Source organism: Schistocerca cancellata, chromosome 2 (assembly GCF_023864275.1).
Source record: "Schistocerca cancellata isolate TAMUIC-IGC-003103 chromosome 2, iqSchCanc2.1, whole genome shotgun sequence".
In the NCBI taxonomy this organism is placed as follows: Eukaryota; Metazoa; Arthropoda; class Insecta; order Orthoptera; family Acrididae; genus Schistocerca; species Schistocerca cancellata.
This window is the reverse complement of record NC_064627.1, coordinates 286,990,522-287,014,555: the sequence shown is the minus strand read 5'-3', so window position 1 is coordinate 287,014,555 and position 24,034 is coordinate 286,990,522. Positions and strand designations below refer to the sequence as shown.

The following is a 24,034-nucleotide window of genomic DNA, read 5'->3' as shown; positions in this document are numbered from 1 at the left end:
ACAGATTGGCTCCATTTCGCAGCTGCAACTCCTCTATCAGCTCTGCTGATAGTCCACTATTTTCACTAAGCCACCTTTAATTTAAATCCTCCTTAGTTTTAGTTAATTCATGACAAATTTTCTGCAGTTCGCTCTATTTCTAACTGTTTCTGCATCAGAATGATGTGTCCCGACAAACAATTCAATCTTTTCTCATACATTATGATCGGTTAAATCAACTACATGCTCCTCTCAGCTAGTAAAACTACAGCCTGAAATAACAGAACCTCAGATAACAGCCACATCCAAATCTTTGCTTTGATCCAACACTCTTAATCTTACTTGTGGGCCTGAGATTTGTCTGAATGCTACATTAAAGTCCTGATCAGTTAATTCTCTTGATTATTCTAAGTCCTTGCCCACATCTCTAAATTGCTCATTCACTTCTTTACAGACTAAATTATATTCTTTATTTACCTCAGAATTTAACTCCTCTGTTAAGGTGGAAAGTTTCATCTGCTACGGTGAATCTCGTTTTTCCTGACAGGACTTGTTAATGTGCTGCTCGAGTGTGGTATTTGTTGTTTCTATTTAATTTTTTTAATTCTGATGCATTATTCTCAGTACTAGCAGTTAGTTTTGCTACATAAGTACTTAATTGCACACTAGAAGTTTTAAACCATTGTGGCAGAACTTTTGCATCCACACCTCTAATCACCATTGGCATACAATAAGTACAATAACATGTGCATAATTAAACTTATCTTAATACTGTAATAATGCTGGCCACAATAATGCTGTAGTACACCAGAAAACTATGTTTGTGAAACACCAAAAAGAAATTCGAAATTAAGTCAATTTGGATTTTACACAGCTCACCACATTTTATTTTGTAACCTGCCACGTCAGAATGCCGACAGGAAGATAGATCGATGTGAAGGCCAGACCGTGCTGCCAAAAATGACAGCACATCAGGCACAGCCACTGCCACTGGTTGATGGGCCACAGCAGCAATCCTTGATGCCTGCTGTTAACTCATCGTGGGACTAGTGATACAACAGAAGCCCTCTGAAGTCACAGCGACAAATTTTCCAATTCATGAACTAGTTAGTTTCTTCATTGTGATTGTAGTCAAAGGATTTAATAATTGTTCGACTACTTAAATATCCTCAAAATTCCTAAGTCGCAGTGCTATCAACTGCTTTTGCACTGCAGCATAATCTGGCTGTTGACCTCCGTTGCTAAGGACAACAGTTATCAACTCCAGTAAATCTTCATGGAAACATTACCAATCTTCTTCAACAATTTCAATTTCTGGTTATTAGTCTTACTCTTTATCAGTTTTATTCACTCAAATGTCCAAATTTGTGTGAAATCTTATGGGAATTAACTGCTAAGGTTATCAGTCCCTAAGCTTACACACTACTTAACCTAAATTATCCTAAGGACAAACACACACATCCATGCCCCAGGGAGGACTCGAACCTCCACTGGGACCAACCGCACAGTACATGACTGCAGCGCCCTAGACCACTCGGCTAATCCCGCGCGGCTTTTATTCACTCCTAGTAGTATTTGTTTAGGGTTTTGTCACAGCCACTAGTTGTGATGTTCCTTGCTGGTTATAGTGATACTGAGTGGTGAAGTAAAGTTTGCTGGGGTGCTACAATTTCCTATTTTCATTTGCTCACCCAGTTATTTCTTCACACTCACCAATATCTTTCAGTTGGAGTTCTATTTCAAAATGCAGCAGTTATTGCTGGAAGTTAAGAGTACAATCCAATATCCAAATTCTTGAAATAAATGCGTCATACATTGCAGTCTCATTTACAATAACTGTACATAACAAAGTTTGCTTATTATTTGGAACACCACAAATACGTTAATATGGACTATGTCCAAAATGCCTGCTCAAGATTTCAACTGAATACAGATGAGTTTTATCTCTTGTTCCCTTGAAGTCATTGTGACTGTCACAGCTGCTGTTCTTATACAATTTGCATCATGTCTCCAAGGCAAGATCTGATGACATGGAATAAACTGCCCAACTGGTAGGTACCACAAACCTAATAAGATTGCTATCATCTTCCCAGCTTGCAGATACATTGCATCCATCTACTGCAGACATCATGCACATAAAGAAGGGGAAAAAATCCAAATGTCGGGGAATACCAATTCATTACTTAAACAAGCTTTTTATGGTGGCAATAACCATTCATCGATTCACTACATGCTTGTGAAACACATCACATAACAAAAGTGATATGTTACACTAATCTAACAAAGGAAATGATCTGCCCCTCCGTATCACCTTATTCAGCACCTATTTTCTTGGCGCTGAAGCCTTTTGGCAATTCTATGCTGGTGGATTATTGCAAGCTAAATGTGGCGTTCCTCAGTTCTTTTCCACTGCCTGATCGGCACACCTGTTTTCTTTGATTTGCAGGGGCACAAGTTTTTATGATCTTGTATCAACCAAGTTTTACATGAGATTCTGCTCGATGAGGGTTCCAAGATATTACAGTATTCATTACTGACTGGAATCTCTTCGAATTTAATCGAGTACCCTTCAGCCTCTAAACTGGAGCTGCCATTCTGTCCCAGTCACTGGACCTGATATTTTGGGATATCAAATTTAACCATGTGCACTACTACCTAGCCCATTTAGTTATTTTTAGCCACAACCAGGAGGAGCAAGTCCATCAGTTGTGGGAAGTGTTTGCTTGATTAAGCAGAGCAGGTTAAATGGTGAAAACCAAACAGGTTAGCTCTTTGACTGCTGTGGACGAGTTAACTCATCATGCTCCACCCCACCCAGGTGCAGCAGAGAAATTTGAAGTCGAGGCATTCTGCTGGCCCTCTCGCTGCTGCAAATGAGTGTAAGTGCACTGAGACACTGGAAACTGGGTGTTCTACATGTGTTGACATGCAGTGCTGAGTTTTACACACCATTCTTCCAGAGCTTCTCTGTGTTCTGGCTGCATAGTTCGAGTGTGTATCTATGTTCACTGCTGTGGTCCCTCATTGCACATTCTGTCATTGCCTTGCATTTTTTCATCTGTATTAACTTCACATTCTTCTCTTCTATCAAAGAAATGTCATGTCACCACAGCTGCACTGATAGAGAGACTGTGAAAGTGGAAAGATACTGGGTTTGAGGAACTTTATTGCTTTGTTTCTATCTATCTTCTAATGGCTTAAGTTAAAAAGTTGATCCAGAGATATACATTTATACACTTCAGTTTTCAGCGAAATTCTGTCTTGTGAGAGAGTTTTATTTTACTTTTTGAGAAAGCTACACTTTGGTGACATCTCTGCAAGTACTGGAGGTGACTTTAAAATTGGGCACACTGTCAGTAAAGTTTGTACAACGTTTCACAGCATATTAACCATATCAGAAGCTTTGCACTGATAATAGTTTCTTGTAGTTCAAAGCTCAATTATCTTTTTAACTTTTTATTCCATTCCAGTGAAATAGATTCAGAGTAAAGGCATTAGTGCTACATGATTGTCAGGCTGGATACGGGTTTGATGTCATTGTGTGTGTGTGTGTGTGTGTGTGTGTGTGTGTATGGTCTATTCTTGACAAAGGCCTTAATGGCCAAAAGCTTTATTTGCAACTGTCTTTTTGTTGTGCCTATCTGTGACTCAGCACCTCTGCTATACGATGAGTAGCAACTTTCCTTTTCATAGAATTGTTGCATTCCATCCTAGATCTTCCTTTGTTAAATGCTCACTTGCAGCCATATTTATTTGATTTTGTCACTTTCTTGGACAACGAATCTGGTCTGGAATGCCCTAATTTCTTTGCGGCTAACTTTTCCTGATAATTTTCTTTTTTGTTAGTGCTTAATACAAGTTCAACAGGGTTCATGTTGACACTTCACAGGAAAGCCAATTCCTGTACAGTAGACAACCAAATCCAAACACAAGCAGTTGTTTGTGAAAATGATTAAATTCAAGTAGTATTAACTACCAGCAAGGTCACTTGAGTCGAAAACAAATGAGGCACTGAGAGCCATAAGGCCGACCTTCTCCCCCCTTTGGTCCCATAGGAACTTACCACCACCACCACCACCACCACCACCACCTCACCACCTCCTCCTCCTCCTGCTCCTCCCCCCCCCCCTCCCCTATTTAAGTGAATATCAGAGAAACCAGTGGGACAGCTTTTTGTGAATGTTCATATACATCTAAAATTTTGGACTACAGTACAGATAAACCATAAGATCAATAGATGTCAGAAGCACAATTAAATGCCACCATCTCATAATCGACAATGATGTGTTTTATTGTTCTCAGAGTCTCAAATGGATTACTCTATAATAAAAACCAAAACTGAATGTACCATATCTCATTCAGAATCCCACAAAATAGGTTTTCTTCCAGTATAACATATACTGATGTCCAATCTAATTTTAGTGTGATTTCACATATCTGTGGAGTGTGCTATCACCTAGCAAGATCTATGGCAAACGTAGATATACAGTCTGCTGCAGTGTGCTACCACCTGGTAGCATTGATGTAAATTAGTAATTGAGTCGTAAGGGCTAGCAGTTCACACCATAAACTGTGCACATTGTTTATCAAATCTGTATGTATTTGGCCCTTACAGCAATTACATCATGCCAGTTGTGCATGCGCAGAAGCTTAAAGATGCACAAGTGAAGTTGTGCTCAAGACCCTGATGCCAAGTTTCACAATTACTGCATCTACATCATGTTTAATAGCATTCCAAGAAAAATAACCGATAAATCCACAAGGTGTCAAAAGTTAGGGTGTTCACATGCTCTTCTGCTCTTACACAGCAGCCACCACTGATATTGTATAGTAAAGCCGGGAATGATCATCACCCCACCGAGTACTGCGCTCAATTCAGGGCATTCAAGTAGTTACATTTTGGGTTTGCTGTGAGCCACTCTACCACCACTTCATATTACCCGAAACCCACATTCGCTGAGAAGGTCATATGGAATTTTCATGTTTGCTAATCATGTACTATCACCCTTGAGATGAAAAACTGGATGATGTTGATGATGATGATGATGATGATGAGATGGGTTGAAGGGGCACTCAACATCATGGCCATCAGCGCCCTGATGAAAAATCAACATGAAATCATGGGTGGGGACGAAGGCTGTCCCCACATGCAGAGAAGTTTATTACGTACTAAAGTCTGCCGCCCTTCCCCACCAGTTTAGGGATGCGGCCTGATAGTTCACAAAATTTCACCACTAGGTTAACACTGGTATCGGTATATGAGAGGATGGTCGGCAGATCTCCTGCGAGACCAAGGGCTTCCCTATTATCGTATACAGGACACATGTAGCCACAAAATGCTGAACTGAAAGCGGCACGCCACAAGCTTCACAGAAAGGTGGATCCTCCCCCCGGAGGAGGAAGCTATGTGTGAAAGGGCTATGCCCGATGCGCAGTCTGGTAAGCAAAACCTCCTTCCAGCGGTGAGGCTGACACGAAATCAGCCAAGCTTTTGTGGTCAGTTCGAGTGACCGCAGTTTGTTGTTGTCCGACCCCTGCAACCATTCAGTCTCCCACTGGCACATGATTCATCTGTCATAAAATGAGATAACGGCATGCAACGGGATGGGACATTGATGGACAGCACCATCCCAACATGCTTCCTTGGCAGCTTTATCAGCCATGTCATTACCCTGTATCCCAACGTGGCCAGGTACCCAGCAAAAGATCACCTCCTTGCCACTGCATTGGAGCCGCTGTAAGCAGTCATGGATGAGCTGAATCAGCGGGTCTACCAGATACATTTGGTGACGCGCTTGCAGTGCACTAAGAGAGTCAGAACAGACAAGAAAACTCATATGGTGATGTTCGTGAACCCTCTCCAGTGCTATTAGAATGCCAAATAACTCCACATCATAATTTGTAAATTGTTCTGGAAGACACACTTTAAAAACGCGATCAGGGAAAATGACAGAACAACCGAGAGCATTCCCTTGCTGGGATCCATCTGTATAAATAACAATAAAACTATGGTACATACTTAAAATAGACAAAAACAATGTTGTAAAAACCATATCTGGAGTACAATTTTTCGAGTACTGCGTCAAGCTTAGAATTACTTTGGGCTGCCGAAGACACTAAGGCGGCAGTGCGTTCCATCCCTGTATGTGTATTTTCATGCCCGAGAGATCCGGATCCTTGAAGCAGGCCGTAGCACGTATACCAAATGGCTGGGTCGCATGGGGCCGATTCCTGAATAGTCGTTCAAAGGTGATTTGGATCACTGAACTAAATGCCAATGCCTGGGGTGACGCTGAGATTTTCAGCGCCTGTCGAGCCAAAAGGATACATCGCTGAATCCAGTGTAGTGGTTCACCAGCCTCTGCACACAGACTCTGAACTGGGCTGGTCCGAAAGGCTCCAGTCAATATCCGAATGCCCGCATGGTGGACAACATCTAACATCCTGAGGTAGGAAGGACGGGCCGATCCATGGACCAAGCTGCCATAGTCTAAGCATGATCGAACAAATGCCTTATAAAACTGTAGGAGGCGGGATCTGTCAGCTCCCCATGTTTTTCCACCAAGGCATTTCAAAATATTCAACAACCAGAAGCCCTTTGTTCGTAAGTCTTTCAGGTGTGGGAGCCATGTTAATTTCGAGTCAAATAATAAACCCAAAAAGCACACTGTGTCTTGAAATAGTAAAATACGGTCCCCCATTGTAGACTCTGGATGGTTAAAACTCTGACGAGCACAATTAAAATTGACACACACAGTCTTCTCAGGTGAGAACTGAAAACCAGTTATCTGGGCCCAGGTTTCCAGCCTCCTAATGGTCAGTAGTAGCTGCCTCGTTGTCGTCATAAGATCAGAGGAAGAGTAGAAGATTGCAAAGTCATCCACAAACAAAGAGCATTTGACAGGGCTCCTGACTGCAGATAAATGCCATTGATAGCGATGGCAAACAATGTAACACTGAGGACACTGCCCTGGGCACATCATTCTCCTGAACATAGCTATCACATATGGCATCACCAATGCGATAATGAAAACACCTGTCCTCGAGAAAGGATTGGATCAGAAGCGGCAGGCGTCCACGTACTTCCCATTCATGAAGTTGGTGAAGGATGTTGTACCTCCAAGTAGTGTCATATGCTTTTTCGAGGTCAAAACACACACAAACTAAATTGTTTCGGTGTAAAAAGGACTCCCGTATCGCCGTCTTCAGTAGAATTAAGTTGTCAAGAGTAGAACGGTAGCACCTGAAATCACACGGGGAGTGGCTCAGGTAACCTCAGGATTCGAGCAGCCAGACGAGGCGGTGGTTGACCAAGCGTTCAAGAGTCTTACCCATACAACTAGTAAAGGTGACACTCCGATAACTGTTAGAGGCGCTCCAGTCCTTACCTGGTTTCCAGAATGGAATTAAGATTGCCTCCTTCCAAGTCATGGCGTACTGTCCATCAAACCAAATCTGATTGAATGAAGAGAGGTGCTGACCTTTTGCTTCAGGGCACAGATGACGAAACATGGTATAATGGATCTCATCAGGTCCTGGAGCAGTGTCTTTGGTTGCAGATAAAGCTGATCCCAGTTCCCACATGGAGAATGGAAGGTTGTAGACTTCTTCATTACGTGAGAAAAAATTGAGCTTCCTCATCTCTGCAGTCCGACAGAATACCTGAACAGCAGGAGATTGTCTGGATGACTTAGTAACAGTAAAGAAGTGTTCAGCTAAAATGTGAGCCATCTCTTCTGGCATGTCCACCAAGATCCCATTATTGGACAAGGCCGTAAGGGAATGCGGACTACCCTTGCCTGAAATCTGTCTTATTGATTCCCAAAAGTGCGCAGCGGAAGTGGACCGATTAATGGAAGTCGTGAATTCCCTCCAGAGAGCCCTCTTCCGGTCTTTGATCACTCGCCTTGCATGTGCTATCACAGACCTGAAGATTGTCTGTAGTTGGACACCATTTGAAGTACCAAAGAGCTGTCCATCTGGCCCTAATTGCCAATTGACAGTCGTCATTCCACCACAATACAGGCCATCGGCCGAGGTGGTTACTTGACCTGGGGATAGGCTCTACGGCATCCCTTTGGATCTCATGAGTGATATGGGCCACCGCCTCTTGTGCACAATCCTTTCATTCAAAAATAGCCTGTTGACTGTACTGTAACCAATGTGCCCTTTGTATCATCCACCTGTGTGGTCTCCTGCTGGTCACTGTCCTAGGCGGCAGACGAATCCACACTGGGAAGTGGTCACTAGAATGTAAATCTGGAGCCACTTCCCACTGAACTGAATCTGCAATAGCTGAGGAACAAAAGCAAAGCTCAATAGCTGAAAAAGACCCTGTAGCTGTGGAAAAGTGAGTCATCTAACCCGCGTCCAGAAGGCAGATATCCTCAGAATGGACAAGTCACTCGATCAGTCTACCCCTGGAGCACATTGTGGGCCAAGCCCCACAGCACACTGTGGGCACTGAAGTCCCCCACAAGAAGGAATTGGCGCGGGAGTGCCCGGAAGAGGTCTGCCAGTGCGTCCCCATCCAAAGTGTCATGGGGGGGGGGGGGGGGGGCAGGTACAAAGAACACACTGTGAAAACAAATGGTGAGAAAACTTTCACAGCAATTGCTAGGATTGTTGTGGCAAGAGGGACAGCAGAGGAGTGGTATCTGTCATCAAGAAAAATAGCCACTCCACCTTTAGCCCTGCCTACAGTAGTATCGTATTTCCTGTATATGTGGTAGCCCCATAATGTAGGTGTGTCTGTGACTTTAAAATGCGTTTCTTGTAAGCAGATGCAGAATGGTTTATCCTGGACCAGCAGCTGCAATTCTTCCAAATGTGAGCGATATCCAATCAAATTCTACTGCAACACAGAAGTCCCTATGGAAGCCACTGGTTAGCAATGATGGTTCTTTCCTTTCTCCCTCATTGGGGGAGATTTACAGGGAAGGTCAGGGGGAACGTTATCCGGTTCCACGTTCTCTAGTTCTTCAAGAGCATAGTCGCCATCAAAAAGGGAGAGCGTTCGTGGATCCGAATGCTTACCTACTGCTTTCTTGGACTTAGAACTACTTTTAGAAGAACGCTTTTCTTTACTGGCAGGAGGAGAAGGCTGCCTGGGTTGCTGGGATGGCTTAGGTGGCTTCTGAAGTTGGGGAGTGGTATGTGGCTAACACTTGGTTCAAGAATCATAAAAGAAGGTTGTATACATGGAAGAATCCTGGAGATACTAGAAGGTATCAGACAGATGGTAAAAGAGAGATTTAGGAACCAGGTTTTAAATTGCAAGACATTTCCAGGGGCAGATGTGGACTCTGACCACAATCTATTGGTTATGAACTGTAGACTAAAACTGAAGAAACTGCAAAAAGGTGGGAATTTAAGGAGATGGGACCTAGATAAACTGACTAAACCAGAGGTTGTACAGAGTTTCAGGGAGAGCATAAGGGAACAATTGACAGGAATGGGGGAAAGAAATACAGTAGAAGAAGAATGGATAGCTCTGAGAGATGAAGTAGTGAAGGCAGCAGAGGATCAAGTAGGTAAAAAGACAAGGGCTAGTAGAAATCCTTGGGTAACAGAAGAAATATTGAATTTAATTGATGAAAGGAGAAAATATAAAAATACAGTAAATGAAGCAGGCAAAAAGGAATACAAACGTCTCAAAAATGAGACCGACAGGAAGTGCAAAATGGCTAAGCAGGGATAGCTAGAGGACACATGTAAGGATGTTGAGGCTTATCTCACTAGGGGTAAGATAGATACTGCCTACAGGAAAATTAAAGAGACCTTTGAGAAAAGAGAACCACTTGAATGAATATCAAGAGCTCAAATGGAAACCCAGGTCTAAGTAAAGAAGGGAAAGCAGAAAGGTGGAAGGAGTATATAGAGGGTCTATACAAGGGCGAGGTACTTGAGGGCAATATTATGGAAATGGAAGAGGATGTAGATGAAATGGGAGATACGATACTGCGTGAAGAGTTTGACAGAGCACTGAAAGACCTGAGTCGAAACAAGGCCCCGGGAGTAGACAACATTCCATTAGAACTACTGACGGCCTTGGGAGAGCCAGTCCTGACGAAACTCTACCATCTGGTGAGAAAGATGTATGAGACAGACTTCAAGAAGAATATGATAATTCCAATCCCAAAGAAAGCAGGTGTTGACAGATGTGAAAATTACCGAACTATCAGTTTAATAAGTCACAGCTGCAAAATACTAACGCGAGTTCTTTACAGACAAATGGAAAAACTGGTAGAAGCCGACCTCGGGGAAGATCAGTTTCGATTCCGTAGAAATATTGGAACACGTGAGGCAATACTGACCTTATGACTTATCTTAGAAGAAAGATTAAGGAAAGGCAAACCTACGTTTCTAGCATTTGTAGACTTAGAGAAAGCTTTTGACAATGTTGACTGGAATACTCTCTTTCAAATTCTAAAGGTGGCAGGGGTAAAATACAGGGAGCGAAAGGCTATTTACAATTTGTACAGAAATCAGAGGGCAGTTATAAGAGACGAGGGGCATGAAAGGGAAGCAATGGTTGGGAAGGGAGTAAGACAGGGTTGTAACCTCTCCCCGATGTTATTCAATCTGTATATTGAGCAAGAAGTAGGGAAACAAAAGAAAAATTTGGAGTAGGAATTAAAATCCATGGGGAAGAAATAAAAACTTTGAGGTTCGCAGATGACATTGTAATTCTGTCAGAGACAGCAAAGGACTTGGAAGAGCAGTTGAACGGAATAGACAGTGTCTTGAAAGGAGGATATGAGATGAACATCAACAAAAGCATAACGAGGATAATAAAATGTAGTCGAATTAAGTTGGGTGATGCTGAGGGAATTAGATTAGGAAATGAGACACTTATAGCAGTAAAGGAGTTTTGTTATTTGGGGAGCAAAATAACTGATGATGGTCGAAGTAGAGAAGATATAAAATGTAGACTGGCAATGGCACGGCAAGCATTTCTGAAGAAGAGAAATTTGTTAACATCAAGTATAGATTTAAGTGTCAGGAAGTCATTTCTGAAAGTATCTGTATGAAGTGTAGCCATGTATGGAAGTGAAACATGGACAATAAACAGTTTGGACAAGAAGAGAATAGAAGTTTTCGAAATGTGGTGCTACAGAAGAATGCTGAAGGGACTGGTTGATAGGACATGTTCTGAGGCATCAAGGTATCACAAATTTAGCATTGGAGGGCTGCGTGGAGGGTAAAAATCGTAGAGGGAGACCAAGAGATGAATACACTACGCAGATTCAGAAGGATGTAGGTTTCAGTAAGTACTGGGAGATGAAGAAGCTTGCACAGGATAGGGTAGCATGGAGAGCTGCATCAAACCAGTCTCAGGACTGAAGACCACAACAACAACAACAACAACATGTGGATTAGGTGGTAAGTCTACTGCTGACGGCTTCCAAGTGACTTCAGTTGCAAGTGGAGCATTTCCCCCACAGGTACAGCGACAAGTGCATGTGCTCGTACTTGAATCTGTGGTCTGAGTTTGTGTGAAGGAATCACACTTAGCTATTGGTGTTTTAAGGGCTGACACAAAAGAAGTTGCAAAAACCGGTGGTTGCATGGCTTTGTAAGCCTTTTTAGCTTCATCATAGGGTATGCGTCTCTGTACTTTCAACTCCTGAATTTTCTTTTCCTCATTGTAAACCCCACACTTTCTGCTCTACACTGGGTGATCCCCAGAGCAGTTAACACATTTCAGAGGAAGTGTACAAGTAGTCCCTGACTCGTGAGTGGAGCCTCCACAATTGCCACATGTAGCCTTCCCGTTACATCCCATAGTGGTATGGCCAAACCTTTGACATTTATAGCAGTGCATGGGGTTAGGAACAAACGGGCAAACCTTAAGGCAGATATAGCCGGCAAGGATATATTCCGGTAATTCGGGATTACTAAATGTTAGAATAAACGTTGCCGATTTTTCCAATTTGCCATTGACTCTCCTCATATAATTCTGCACCTCTTTGACGCCCACATTCTTCCACTCTTCACATAACTCCATGGGGTCCATCTCCATTATATCGGAGCAGGTAACCACGCCCTTACTATAGTTAAGGTTGTTATGCAATTCAGCCTCGATTGGGTAGTCACCTAAAGGCCTTAAATCCCAGAAGATTAGATACTTGGGTGGAACTAGTAGTTTCCGCCAAAAGCGTTCCATTACCTAGTCGTTTGACACTTTACAGAGACCCAGCAATACCTTCCAATGCCTTGTTAATATAGAAAGGGGATATCTTCTCAAAGCTTCCCCCATTTTGCTTAATTACAATAAAAGTGTTATGGCACACTAATGCCCTATTACTATTACTCGGAGACTTCTTTTCAGGAGGACTGACCAACCAACCTCTCTTTGAGGAGCGGGTGTAGGTGTTGCCTGATGGTACACCCATCTTGTCAGGAGTAGTAGTTTCATGAGACAGTTCCATAATGATCCCACGAGACGCTAGGGAAACAACCAACGACCCAGGCAGAGCCCTGAATGCCTGAGCCTGATTCAACCAGAGTGCAGCAGGTGCCCCAGAGGTTGCTCGGTAAAGACTCTTTCACCTCAACAGCCATTCACCTCCTCAGCATGTAGCACACTTGAGGTTGAGGGTTTTTTTTATAGAGGTGGGTACCTTCCTCACAGTCCAAGCATTGAAGCCAAGACCCCCGTTCTCAGAAACAGACAACATTCCACCGCTGCGCCACATGGTGGTCGTTGAGTATGACCAGAGCTTATGGTGACAGAGGACTGGTGGTGCTTACCAGTCCCCAGCTCAGAAACCCTGGTGTCACCAAGCCCTTACTCAGCAAACGAATGCTGAACCCTGAGGGGGAAAAATTGGAGTGGTTGTGTTCAAACACTGCCAAAGTTGAGGCACATAAAGACAATCCAGTGGAACTTACATTTACTGGCAGCTGAATTCACCACTGTCTAATTTATGATCTACTGATGAATTAGTACCTACTGAGAAAGCCCTAGAAGAGACTCAGGAAAAGTGGCATCGGGCAGGAAAAACATTAAAGCAGCCCATAGGCATCATAGGCAAGAAGCTTACATGAGGTATTTTGCCAAGGTTAATAATGATGGGGAAAATCTTACGAGAGTTTCAGGAACCTTACCAAATTCCTGAATTTGTACCTCCAGTGACAGTTCTTTCAAAGGACATTGCAACAGCAAGGAAGTGTCTAGATCACATTTCCCAAATCAAACCTTCATATGGCTTGGTCAGTATTATAATTAATGTATTACATGTACATTTGTTGGAAACATTTTTGTAAATTTCTTAAAGAAAGGGGGAGGGGGGGGGGAGGAGTGCCTAGTCTCAGGAGGAAGACTGTGCAAATGAATTTATGGCATAGCTGAGTTTCACCTCACTTGGCACGTGGTGCCAGCAATGAGAGTGGAATGCTAGAAACTGAATGTTTCAATGAAATAGTGGGAAACTACAAAGATAATTTTTAATGCAATTTAGAAAGTAATGAAAAGTCCTTTTTTCCCCAGAAACTTACCATCACACCTACTGCAAGTACTCTGCAAGATCTTTGCGCCAATGCAGCCTCTCACACCTCATTACTGTGTACAACAAAAACAATGGGAGCTTTTCTATCACATTTAAATGAAAACAGATTGTTGAAAAAGAAGAAGCATCACTTATTTTCACTTATTACTTCCCTTTATCAGAATGAAGAACAAATGTAATCTACTTTTGTTAACAGTTTCTGTTAACTGTTTATGATAGGATCTAGAATATTAATAGCAATTTAGTCCTTGTTTCATGGACTCTCTTATCTTTCACTTACAAATTAGCTTTCAACCCATTCACTCTCTACATCATCTTTAAAACAAGTGTTGAAATATAGCTTTTTAAAAATATTATAATGGAATTCTTAAATCAGAAATCTTTATAAGGAAATACTGCAAGATTTTCTTCGTTTACACAATGCTACATGGGAACTGCTTCAAACATGGACAAAATTTACCTTGATTCAATTGTCTTCTTTGCAGCTTCAGCATAACGTGAAAGTTGTTTTCTTGCATCTCCAGTAAACTTGGGCCGTACAAGCTTTATTGGTATATCATTCATTATTTCCCTATACATAGAAGCCGAAATCTCTGGAAAACAATTACTTGGAAGCAAAGGATCACAACCTGTGTCAATAACTTTTCTCTCCATTAGCCAACGATTAAATGAATCCTTAGGTGCATCGATTGCTGGAAAAAGAAAAGAAAGTATTGTTCAATAAATACTTAAAAATAAGAATAACACATAGAACTGATTTTTTGAAACACTGATGCTTCCTATGTAAAAGACCTATTTGAAAAATATTAAAATTAAATCATAATATGAATATCATATAGAAAGTGGCTTAGTTAAAGCATGTAAGTAATGTGTTGAAACCATCACACAGAACTACATTTATGCTGTGTGTGTGTGTATGTGTGAGGGGTGAGGGGAGAGCAGGTAACTCTTACCATATACACCAACAAAACAGCAAGAAGTTCTATCCGTTGAGGAGTTTCATATGATCTACTTCCCTTCATACAAGTTCTACTAGGTTTACGACAACCATTAACATTTTTATAAACACTTACAGATTGCAAAATCTCATCTTTTACCCCCTATATATCCTTTGAGATCATGATTATATTTGACAACCATGATGGATGACAAAAAAACATGGTAATGATAGAAAAAGTCAAGGATAAAACATGAAAAAACAACAGAGGAATTCAAGAATTATGTAAGTAGTAAAGACTGGAAGGAATTACACAATACAAATGGTTTAAATGGAAAATATATTAATTAGTCTGCTACTGTGAAACCTATTACCCTAAAAGATAAGTATTTGCATAATCTTGGAAATGCTGTGCCCCTTACATTTGGCACCCAAAAACTGTCCATGATCCAAAGTGCTGATATAGCACATCTCCCCACCCAGATTTGTATAACTCGGCAGCAGTAATGACAATAATCTCCCGACTATCCAAGTCTGCTTTAATCAGCTTGCAGATTATTTGTGCATAGTTCAGCAGTTTTTCAAAAAATTAAAAATTAAGCCTTATTTCAATAATTAGAAAAAAAAATTCTTTTGGAATACAAATTTCTGGTTGTTATAACATCCACAGTGACACCTATGAACTTGGATGTGATCAAAAGATAACATGAAATGTGTTTTCGGTAGAGAATGTGAGCATAGATAAAAAAAACTGGGAAACACATTATCGTGCACATCAAGGCATTGAAGTGCTTTACTGTTATTAGAGAATGCAGGACAAAATCCATTTCACTAAACCACTGTTTCAACTCTCCAAAATATGGGAACTACAGTCAAGGAAAAAGTAGATGAAAAAAATACTTTTGCTCATGTTGAGCCCACATCTGACATTAGCCTTAATGATTAATGATAACCACCTCATTTGTATTTGTACACACTTATTGTGTTATGGTCGGTTTTGTTTCTTTGAACATCGTCAGCAAAACTCAAAAGATGTTCAAATAATAAATGTGTAACAATAGCTGACATGGTTTTCATTAATCTTTGACATAAATGAAAAAATAAGCAGAAAGTGAACTGAAAGTAAGTGACACAAAACAAATTGTGTAATTGTATAAATAAGTTGTCAGTTTCCAGTGGGTAATGTGCAACTAATGTAGAATGTTTCATTAACACAATAAACAGCAGTTTCGTGTATTACAGATGATCTATGTTTCTTGGTTATCTGGGCTTTGCATTAACCTAGATAATTGGGACTTTGGTGCACAGCAGGCCATTAAAATGCTGCCTCAGGGCAAAGGCAGCCAGGACCACTCATGAGCTCGTCTGTGAGCAGGTGCAGATAGCATAGGATACTCATCATGTAGTCCTATTGCAAGTGCTCTACACATGCATGAGCCACTTGGCCATTCTCATGCACAGCTTCTTGGCCAGTGCAGTATGATTGCGTAGGCTACAGCTCGGCTGCCAGACTGCCCACACATCAGCCATTTCCCCACTGCTGATTGTGAGTGCCCGACTTCCTATGGGACAATATTCTACTGACTGTGACACCAGAAGTGCTATATCTTCAATGCAGTAGTTATCTGTACAACTGTTCATAAGCATGTATTTAATTCTAGGTCATCAGAATACTGAAACATGTGTTTTAACTGGTAAAAACTGTAGCAGTGAACACAGTCCAAGGGAGGGGGGAGAGGGGAGAGAGGGAGAGAGAGAGAGAGAGAGAGAGAGAGAGAGAGAGAGAGAGAGAGAGAGAGGAGCTTTTAAACGAAAATAATGAGTTGATTGCAGATGGCTCCCAAGCTGCAGACTATTTTTATACTTCACCAATTATCAGATAATATAGGATTGGATAGTGTCTTAGTGGATGGCCTATACTTGTATGTTCTAAGAAAGAATTCCAAAAGTTTGATAAAATTTGAGTATATCTAGTAGTAGTTTTTAATGTCATCAGCAGTAAAAAAAAAATCACCTCTAATTATTTACAATGAAATACAAAATAAGCTAATGTTGTTCATCTTCACATAGTAATATACAACACCGCTTATGCAATGTTTCACAACAGACATAAATACTTTACCATCAACCCATTTTGCAGGAAATGAGATACAATGGTAAAAGTTACTGACCTCCTGCTATCAGCATTAACAAAAATGAAAATGGTATGTATAAATACTGAATATTGACCTCACTCAGTACGAAACAACAACATTAGTACCATTTTACATCGAAAAAGCTTTTGAGCACTACTTTTCTAACAAAAGAACTCACATTCTCTCTCTCTCTCTCTCTCTCTCTCTCTCTCTCTCTCTCACACACACACACACACACACACAAACACACACACACACACACGTACACTCATACACTCACATGACCATGGTAGTAACACTGATTAATTATTGATACTTGATCACTGAAAGCAGTTGATTGAGTTGATGGAGGTGGGGAGGGGTTAGGGAAGGACACAAGGAAAGGGTAGCAGGAAAGAGGTGGGTCTTTGGACAAATGACTCCATCTCTGCACAACAACATAAAAATACTGCAGAGAGTAGAGCAAAGAGAGATGTAGGAAGGAGAGTAGCAAAAGAGGGGGGCGGAATGAGAGAAACGGAGAAAGGTGTAGATGAAGAGGGATAAAAGGAAGGTAGAGGGGTTGAAAAGAGGGGAGAGATGAGAGGTGAAGATAGACAGATAGATAGAGAGAGGGGTGGGGGGGGGGGAGAGAGAGAGAGAGAGAGACTGCCCACATTCGGAGAGGGGGGAGGGGGAAGAGTGATGGGAGAATGGCATTGCATGTTCTGGATGCAGAAGGACTGATGTGGACAAAAGAGAGAAGGGAAAAGGAAAGGTGAGGCAGTAGAACAGGTTAGCTGAGTTAGAGAAACTTGTGCTGAAAAGGAGTATCTAGATGGCACAAATGGTGGTGTAGGGCCAACATGGGAAGCAAGCTCTTCTGGATCCAAATGCAATCAAAAATTGCCAAATAACATTAATGACTATCTAAGTTGTCATGGGCATTACGAGATCAGAGGAAAAGGTGGCCACAGTGAGGAAGACATTCAAGTGAAGCCCTTCAAAATCAACAAGGCAGGCTGAAAAAGTGACTGGCGTTACATGCTATGCTGTGCATACAGTTCTCCACAAAGAGTAACATTACGGACTGCGAAAGCTGCGTTATATCAAAATGACTGCAATAGCGAGAATTTTGTGAAGGGATGCTCACATGGCATGAAGATCTGCTAGACCTGTTGGAAAAAATTATGTGGTGTGATGAAGCTTTGTTTCATGTAGGGGTTTCCATTAAGTGTCATGGTAATTGATGAGTGGAAGATGGTCCCAAAGAGGCATTTGCAAAAATGCAGCAGGGCAAGACAAAAGTAACTGTTTGCATTAGATTAACTTCTCGCCACATTGGTAGACACTATCTGTTGGGACATAGTATGAATGCTGCAAGATACCCACAAAAGTTAGAAAACTTTTTAAGGTTGGTTGGTTGGTTGGGTTGGGGAAGGAGACCAGACAGCGTGGTCATCGGTCTCATCGGATTAGGGAAGGAAGTTGGCCGTGCCCTTTCAGAGGAACCATCCCGGCATTTGCCTGGAGTGATTTAGGGAAATCACGGAAAACCTAAATCAGGATGGCCGGACGCGGGATTGAACCGTCGTCCTCCCGAATGCGAGTCCAGTGTCTAACCACTGCGCCACCCCGCTCGGTTTAAACTTTTTAAGGTCTACACTTTCTGAATGGGGCAAGTCCCATGAACTGTTATTAATGTAAGTTGGATCTCCCTCTCATAAAACCTTGCCCATAAGACAAAGCCTTGATGAATGCTTCAAAGGATGCTAGAAAGGTCAAGGATGTCCCACAGTATGGTCACCTCACTACAAGTGATTCCTTTCTATGGGCTAAGGAAGAAGTTTATAAGCAAGCCACAAATTCTTGGTGAACTTGAGAAGAAGATCCATGACATCATAGTTGGTGTTTGTGTTGAGTTCTTGAGGAAGGTCACAGCAAATGTACCTGTTCATTTAAGACAATGTCTAGAAAATACTGGAGCACATACTGAGTTGTAACTTTGGAAAAGATAACCATATACAATAAACTCCATGCGAACAAAAAACTGAGTATATATCTTGTTGTGACAGTGCCACGAGATTTAAAAGTGCCGCTACGTCAGTACGCGAACACGGCGATAGAGGCGCTCCGCAGCTCGGCTGAGCGCGGGAGCGCCACCTAGCTATGAACGGCACTGGCCGCATGTCACGGCACGGCAGTTGAGTGACAGATACGGAGTTGGTAGCATGAAACTAACTAGTGTTTCTACGTTTGTATTATTAGTGAATTAAAGGTTATAACACTTTTTGGCGACGAGGTCGGATATTTTTTTTCCTGCGTTGGGGAATTGTGCGTTCGTGTCTGGGCAGACATGGAACAGCTTCTGCAAGCGCTCATTGAACAACAAACACAGCTGACGGCTGCTATTCAGGCGTTGTCGACGTCGCTTACTCATCGTCTGTCTTCCTCTTCTCCGCCTCCGTTCCCTCCTTACGACGAGGCCGCTGAAGACTGGGAGGATTATGAGAAGCGCTGGCGGCAACACTTCTTGGCTTTCGGCGTTGTCGACGCTCCTATGTGTAAGTCATTATTTCTATCTTGGATTTCCCCACGGATCTATCAGCTGCTATCTCAGTTAGCCCCTCTGTGGGAACCTGCCTCTCTGTCCTTCCAAGAAATGTGTGACTTATTGTCTAACTATTAGCGAAAAAACACCCACGTCGTTGCCGCCCGCGTGGCGTTCTACCGGTGTCGTAAACAGCCCCATCAATCTTACCGGGCTTGGGCGGCGGAACTACACGGTCTGAGTAGGAAATGTCAGTTTGTCACGGACACTCATCATGAGTCTTATGCTGATTCAATGGTTAGGGATGTCATTCTACGGCTTGCTCCTGATAAAGAAGTTCGGCAACGTGCCTTACAACTGCCAAACCCGTCGTTGTCAGAAGTTCTAAGCATCGCTCAATCTTTTGAAGTGTCTCACGCTGCTGGTGCGCAAATAGACGCATGGTGTGATGTAGGCGCTATACAGACCACTTTCGACACGGACAATTTGCCTGTTTCCCAAGGGACCGACGATGTGGCGGTGGTTCACTCACGTCAACAACGTCACGTTGGGCCGCCACGCTCGCAGCGAAAACAGCAGCCACAGAAGCAGGTTCGTTCCGCACTTCCTTCTTGACCACGTTGTTTCGTACAGCATGACAGGGCCGCGTGTCAAAAACGTTGGGCCACGTGTAATTCATATAGGAAAAAAGGCCACATTGCTTCTGTGTGTCAGTCCCCTAAAGTTCCTGTCGACGAGGACGAGGCATCGGACATGGATGTTAACTGTGTGCTTTCTCAAACAAATAAGTTGTCTGTTACTGTTCGTGTTCTGGATAAAGACATTCGCATGCAAGTGGACACTGGCTCTGCAGTAACTCTCATTAATTCTCGCACGTATTTGGAGTTGGGCTCCCCTCCCTTGTCTCCAGTTACGCGCAATCTGAGAACTTATAATAAACAGAAAATTCCTATCGTTGGCCAGTTTGATGCTTCCACTGCCTACAAGTCTGTTGTTCGGCCCCTCACGTTTTATGTGGTGTTTTATGTGGTGGATCATGCGGGCACTGAAAATCTGTTCGGTTATGATGCTTTCCAGTTGTTTGGGTTCTCCATTGATGATGATGTGCACCTCATATCTGAGGATATTCCGTATCAACGGCTGAATGGCTTGTGTTCTGAATTCTCGTCCGTGTTCTCTGCTGGTCTGGGTCGTGCCAAGGATTTTGAAGCCCACATTACTCTTAAACCTACAGCTCGCCCTAGGTTTTTCCGGGCACGCCCTATTCCGATGGCGTTGCATGCACCTGTCAAGGCTGAGATAGACAGGTTAACAGCTTCAGGGATTCTCCTTCCTGTTACCTCCAGCGAATGGGCATCGCCAATCGTGGTGGTTTCTAAACCAAACGGGAGTCTGCGATTGTGTGGCGATTTTAAAGCCACTGTCAACGCTCAGAGCCTCATTGACACTTATCCTCTTCCCCGTCCTGAGGAGTTATTTACCAAGCTCGCTGGGGGCCAGTTCTTTTCCAAACTTGACTTATCGGAGGCGTACCATCAGTTGCCGTTGGATGCGTCTTCCAAGGAATTTCTCGTCATCAACACTCCTTGTGGGTTGTACCAGTACCAGCGGTTACCATTTGGTGTCGCTAGCGCACCAGCCATTTTTCAGCGGTTTTTGGAACAGCTCATGGTTTCCGTTTCTGGCTGCATCAACTACCTGGATGACATTGTTGTCACGGGGGCCTCCATTGAGGAGCACCTTCGCAATTTGCGTTCATTATTTCGGGTTCTGCATTCGGCTGGGTTGAAGTGCAATCTGGACAAGTCACAGTTCTTCCAACCCTCCATTGTGTATCTTGGTTTCCACTTGTCCTGTGAGGGTATATGTCCTCTACGTCAGCACGTTGCGGCCATTACCGCTCTACCCCGGCCGTCTATGGTCAAAAAACTTCAGGCGTTTCTAGGCAAGATTGCTTATTATCACAAATTCATTCCATCCGCGGCGGCGGTGGCTCATCCTCTGCATCAGCTGTTACGCAAAAACGTTACTTTCTGTTGGTCCGCCGATTGTTAGCAGGCTTTTGTCCGCCTGAAGGCCCATTTGCAGTCGGCGCCTTGTCTTGCCACATTCCGTCCGGGTCAGCATTTGGTTCTGGCGACTGACGCGTCACAGTATGGCCTAGGGGCTGTTCTCGCCCATCGGTATGAGGATGGGTCGGAACGACCCATCGCCTATGCTTCCAAGACTCTCAACGACGCCCAACGGCGTTACTCTCAAATCGAAAAGGAGGCGCTCGCTATTATTTATGCTCTAAAAAAGTTCAGCGTTTCTTTGTATGGTTCTAAGTTTCACCTCATCACCGACCACAAGCCGCTGGTCTCTCTGTTCAACCCCTCGGCGTCGCTTCTGGATAAGGCAGCTCACCACCTGCAACGTTGGGCCTTATACTTGTCTCGTTTTCACTATGAGATTCACTATCGCCCCACGGCCCAGCACGCCAATGCTGACGCGTTGTCGCATTTGCTGATGGGCCCTGACCCGGTTTTCGATTGAGATGATCTACTCTGTTTCCACATTGATGAGGAAGAACGTCATGCGGTCGAGGGTTTTCCGCTTACAGGTTCACAGGTCGCGTCGGCTACTGCGTGGGACCCGGTCCTGCGACAGGTGATCGGTTTTGTTCAACGGGGTTGGCCTGACAGGGCCAAGGGCCGGGCATCGGATCCCCTTCGCAACTACCATGCCTTGTGCCTTCGTCTGTCTGTTCGTGAGGGTGTTGTTCTTCTGGCCATGGATGGCGCATCTCCACGGGTCGTGGTGCCAGCTTCTCTTCGCAAAGATGTTCTCAAACTATTGCATAAAGGCCATTGGGGGATTTCTCGGACTAAGTCCCTGGCCCGCAGGCATGTTTATTGGCCCGGTATCTATTCGGACATCACCCACATGGTCGCTGCGTGTGGTCAGTGTGCTCAACAACTGGCTGCACCCCGTACAATGCCCTCTCTGTGGCCTGATCTGGCGCAGCCATGGGAACGGGTGCACGCTGACTTTGCCAGCCCCTTCCTCGGCACTTATTGGCTACTGTTGATTGACGCCTTCTCGAAGTTCCCGTTTGTTGTTCGATGTCCGTCGCCCACCACTGCGGCGATGATGCTGGCTTTGTCCAAAATCTTTGCGCTAGAAGGTCTTCCATCCACGATTGTCACGGACAATGGCCCTCAGTTCTCTTCGCAGGCCTTCCGTGATTTTTGTACTGGACAAGGGATTCATCATGTTACAGCACCGCCCTTCCATCCCTAATCGAATGGGGAGGTCGAGCGCCTTGTCCGCACTTTCAAAAGCCAGAAAAAATTCCTAACTGATTTTTCTACCGATGACACTCTGTTGCAATTTCTGAGTTCTTATCGCTTCACGCCTCTGGGTGATCGCAGCCCTGCTGAACTCTTGCATGGCCACCAACCGCACACTCTACTGCACCTGCTTCACCCTGTCAGGCCTAGTACTGTGGCCCCTAGTGTGGGAAAATACTCGGTGGGCGCCGACGTGTGGGCACGAGGGTATGGATCTTGCCCTAAATGGATTCCAGGGGTGGTCAAGGCTCTTCGCGGCCGCCGGCTTTGTGAAATACGTACGGACGACGGCATGGTTGTTCGCCATTACGACCAGATGCGCAAACGAGTGGTGGCCACGCCGGTGCCACCGCCCCTTCTTTCGCCTCCACCAGCCCGAGAAGCCAGTCCTGTCGCTGCCGCCGATCTCCTGTGCGTGTTGCTGCAGCCAACGTCGCTGCCGCTTCCGAGTACGCCGGAACCGGCCCCAGTCGCGACGCCGCCTTCTCCGGGACCCATCTCGCTGGAGCACACCCCAAGGTCCACGACACCTATGGATGCAGCTCCGGAGTTTTCACCCATCATCTCGTCCAGGAGGCACGTTCCACGCACAAGCTTCCGTCCTGGACATTTTCGACTATATTCCCGTGTTTCTCCGCGGGATCTTCTCGGGGTCTCCCAAGAGGCCATGGATGTCTCCGCAATGTCCGTGTCTCCAAGACAGTGACTGTCTTTTTTTTTCAAGGGGGGAAAAGTGTTGTGACAGTGCCACAAGATTTAAAAGTGCCGCTATGTCAGTACGCGAAAACGGCAATAGAGGCGCTCCGCAGCTCGGCTGAGTGCAGGAGCGCCACCTAGCTATGAACGGCGCCAGCCGCATGTCACGGCACGGTAGTTGAGTGACAGATACGGAGTTGGTACATGAAACTCACTAGTGTTTCTACGTTTGTATATCCACGCAAATTATTAGTGAATTAAAGGTTATAACATATCTATAATATTTTACGAGGAAAAAATATTAAAAAAGGTAAGTAACTTTCTAGGCAACCTGCACTGTGGTGAGACACTAGATATGCTTTTGTAAAGGCTAGTTTTTCCTTATTGTAACAGATATGAATAAATCGCCAATTTTTCTTTACTGTTGATCAGGATCTAAGAGGACTCCAATGCTTATACTTGGTGATTCTGCTCAACATTTTAACTACAACAGCTGAAATGTGCTCATTGTAATGCAGATTTAACACCATTTTATGCCAAAGTATCTCATAAAGCTTACTGTGATAAATTTGGATCATGCAGCTTATATGTTACGACACAATTACTTTTTTATGCTAATTTTTCTCCTGATTATCCAAATAGTTACAGACTTATTCAAGATTAAAGAATATTTCAAATATGTATTCATCAATTTTGTCTGATTTTCAAAAGGCTATATAAAAGTTAATTTTCTCAGCCATTGAGTTTTGGAAGTGGTTTGTATGTTCATTTAGATTGTTTCTCGCTATTCTGGAATGCACTGTCACACCTTTCACCATCTATGAATGTGCAATTTCTTTCAAGGAGATATATCCAGCATTTTTACATTCCACAATTGAAAACAAAATCAAGTGGAAGATAGAATGAAACTG

General features: G+C 43.6%; 1 protein-coding gene across 2 annotated transcripts in view; it reads right to left on the bottom strand.

The window, feature by feature from the left end:
• Positions 1-24,034, bottom strand: part of LOC126161635 (mRNA (2'-O-methyladenosine-N(6)-)-methyltransferase) — a 160,707-nt gene that overhangs the window by 91,880 nt on the left and 44,793 nt on the right. For both annotated transcript variants that reach the window (XM_049917595.1, XM_049917596.1), the window contains one exon: positions 13,954-14,185. In XM_049917595.1, the coding sequence (XP_049773552.1) occupies positions 13,954-14,185 (232 nt within the window). The remainder of the gene's footprint in view (positions 1-13,953; positions 14,186-24,034) is intronic.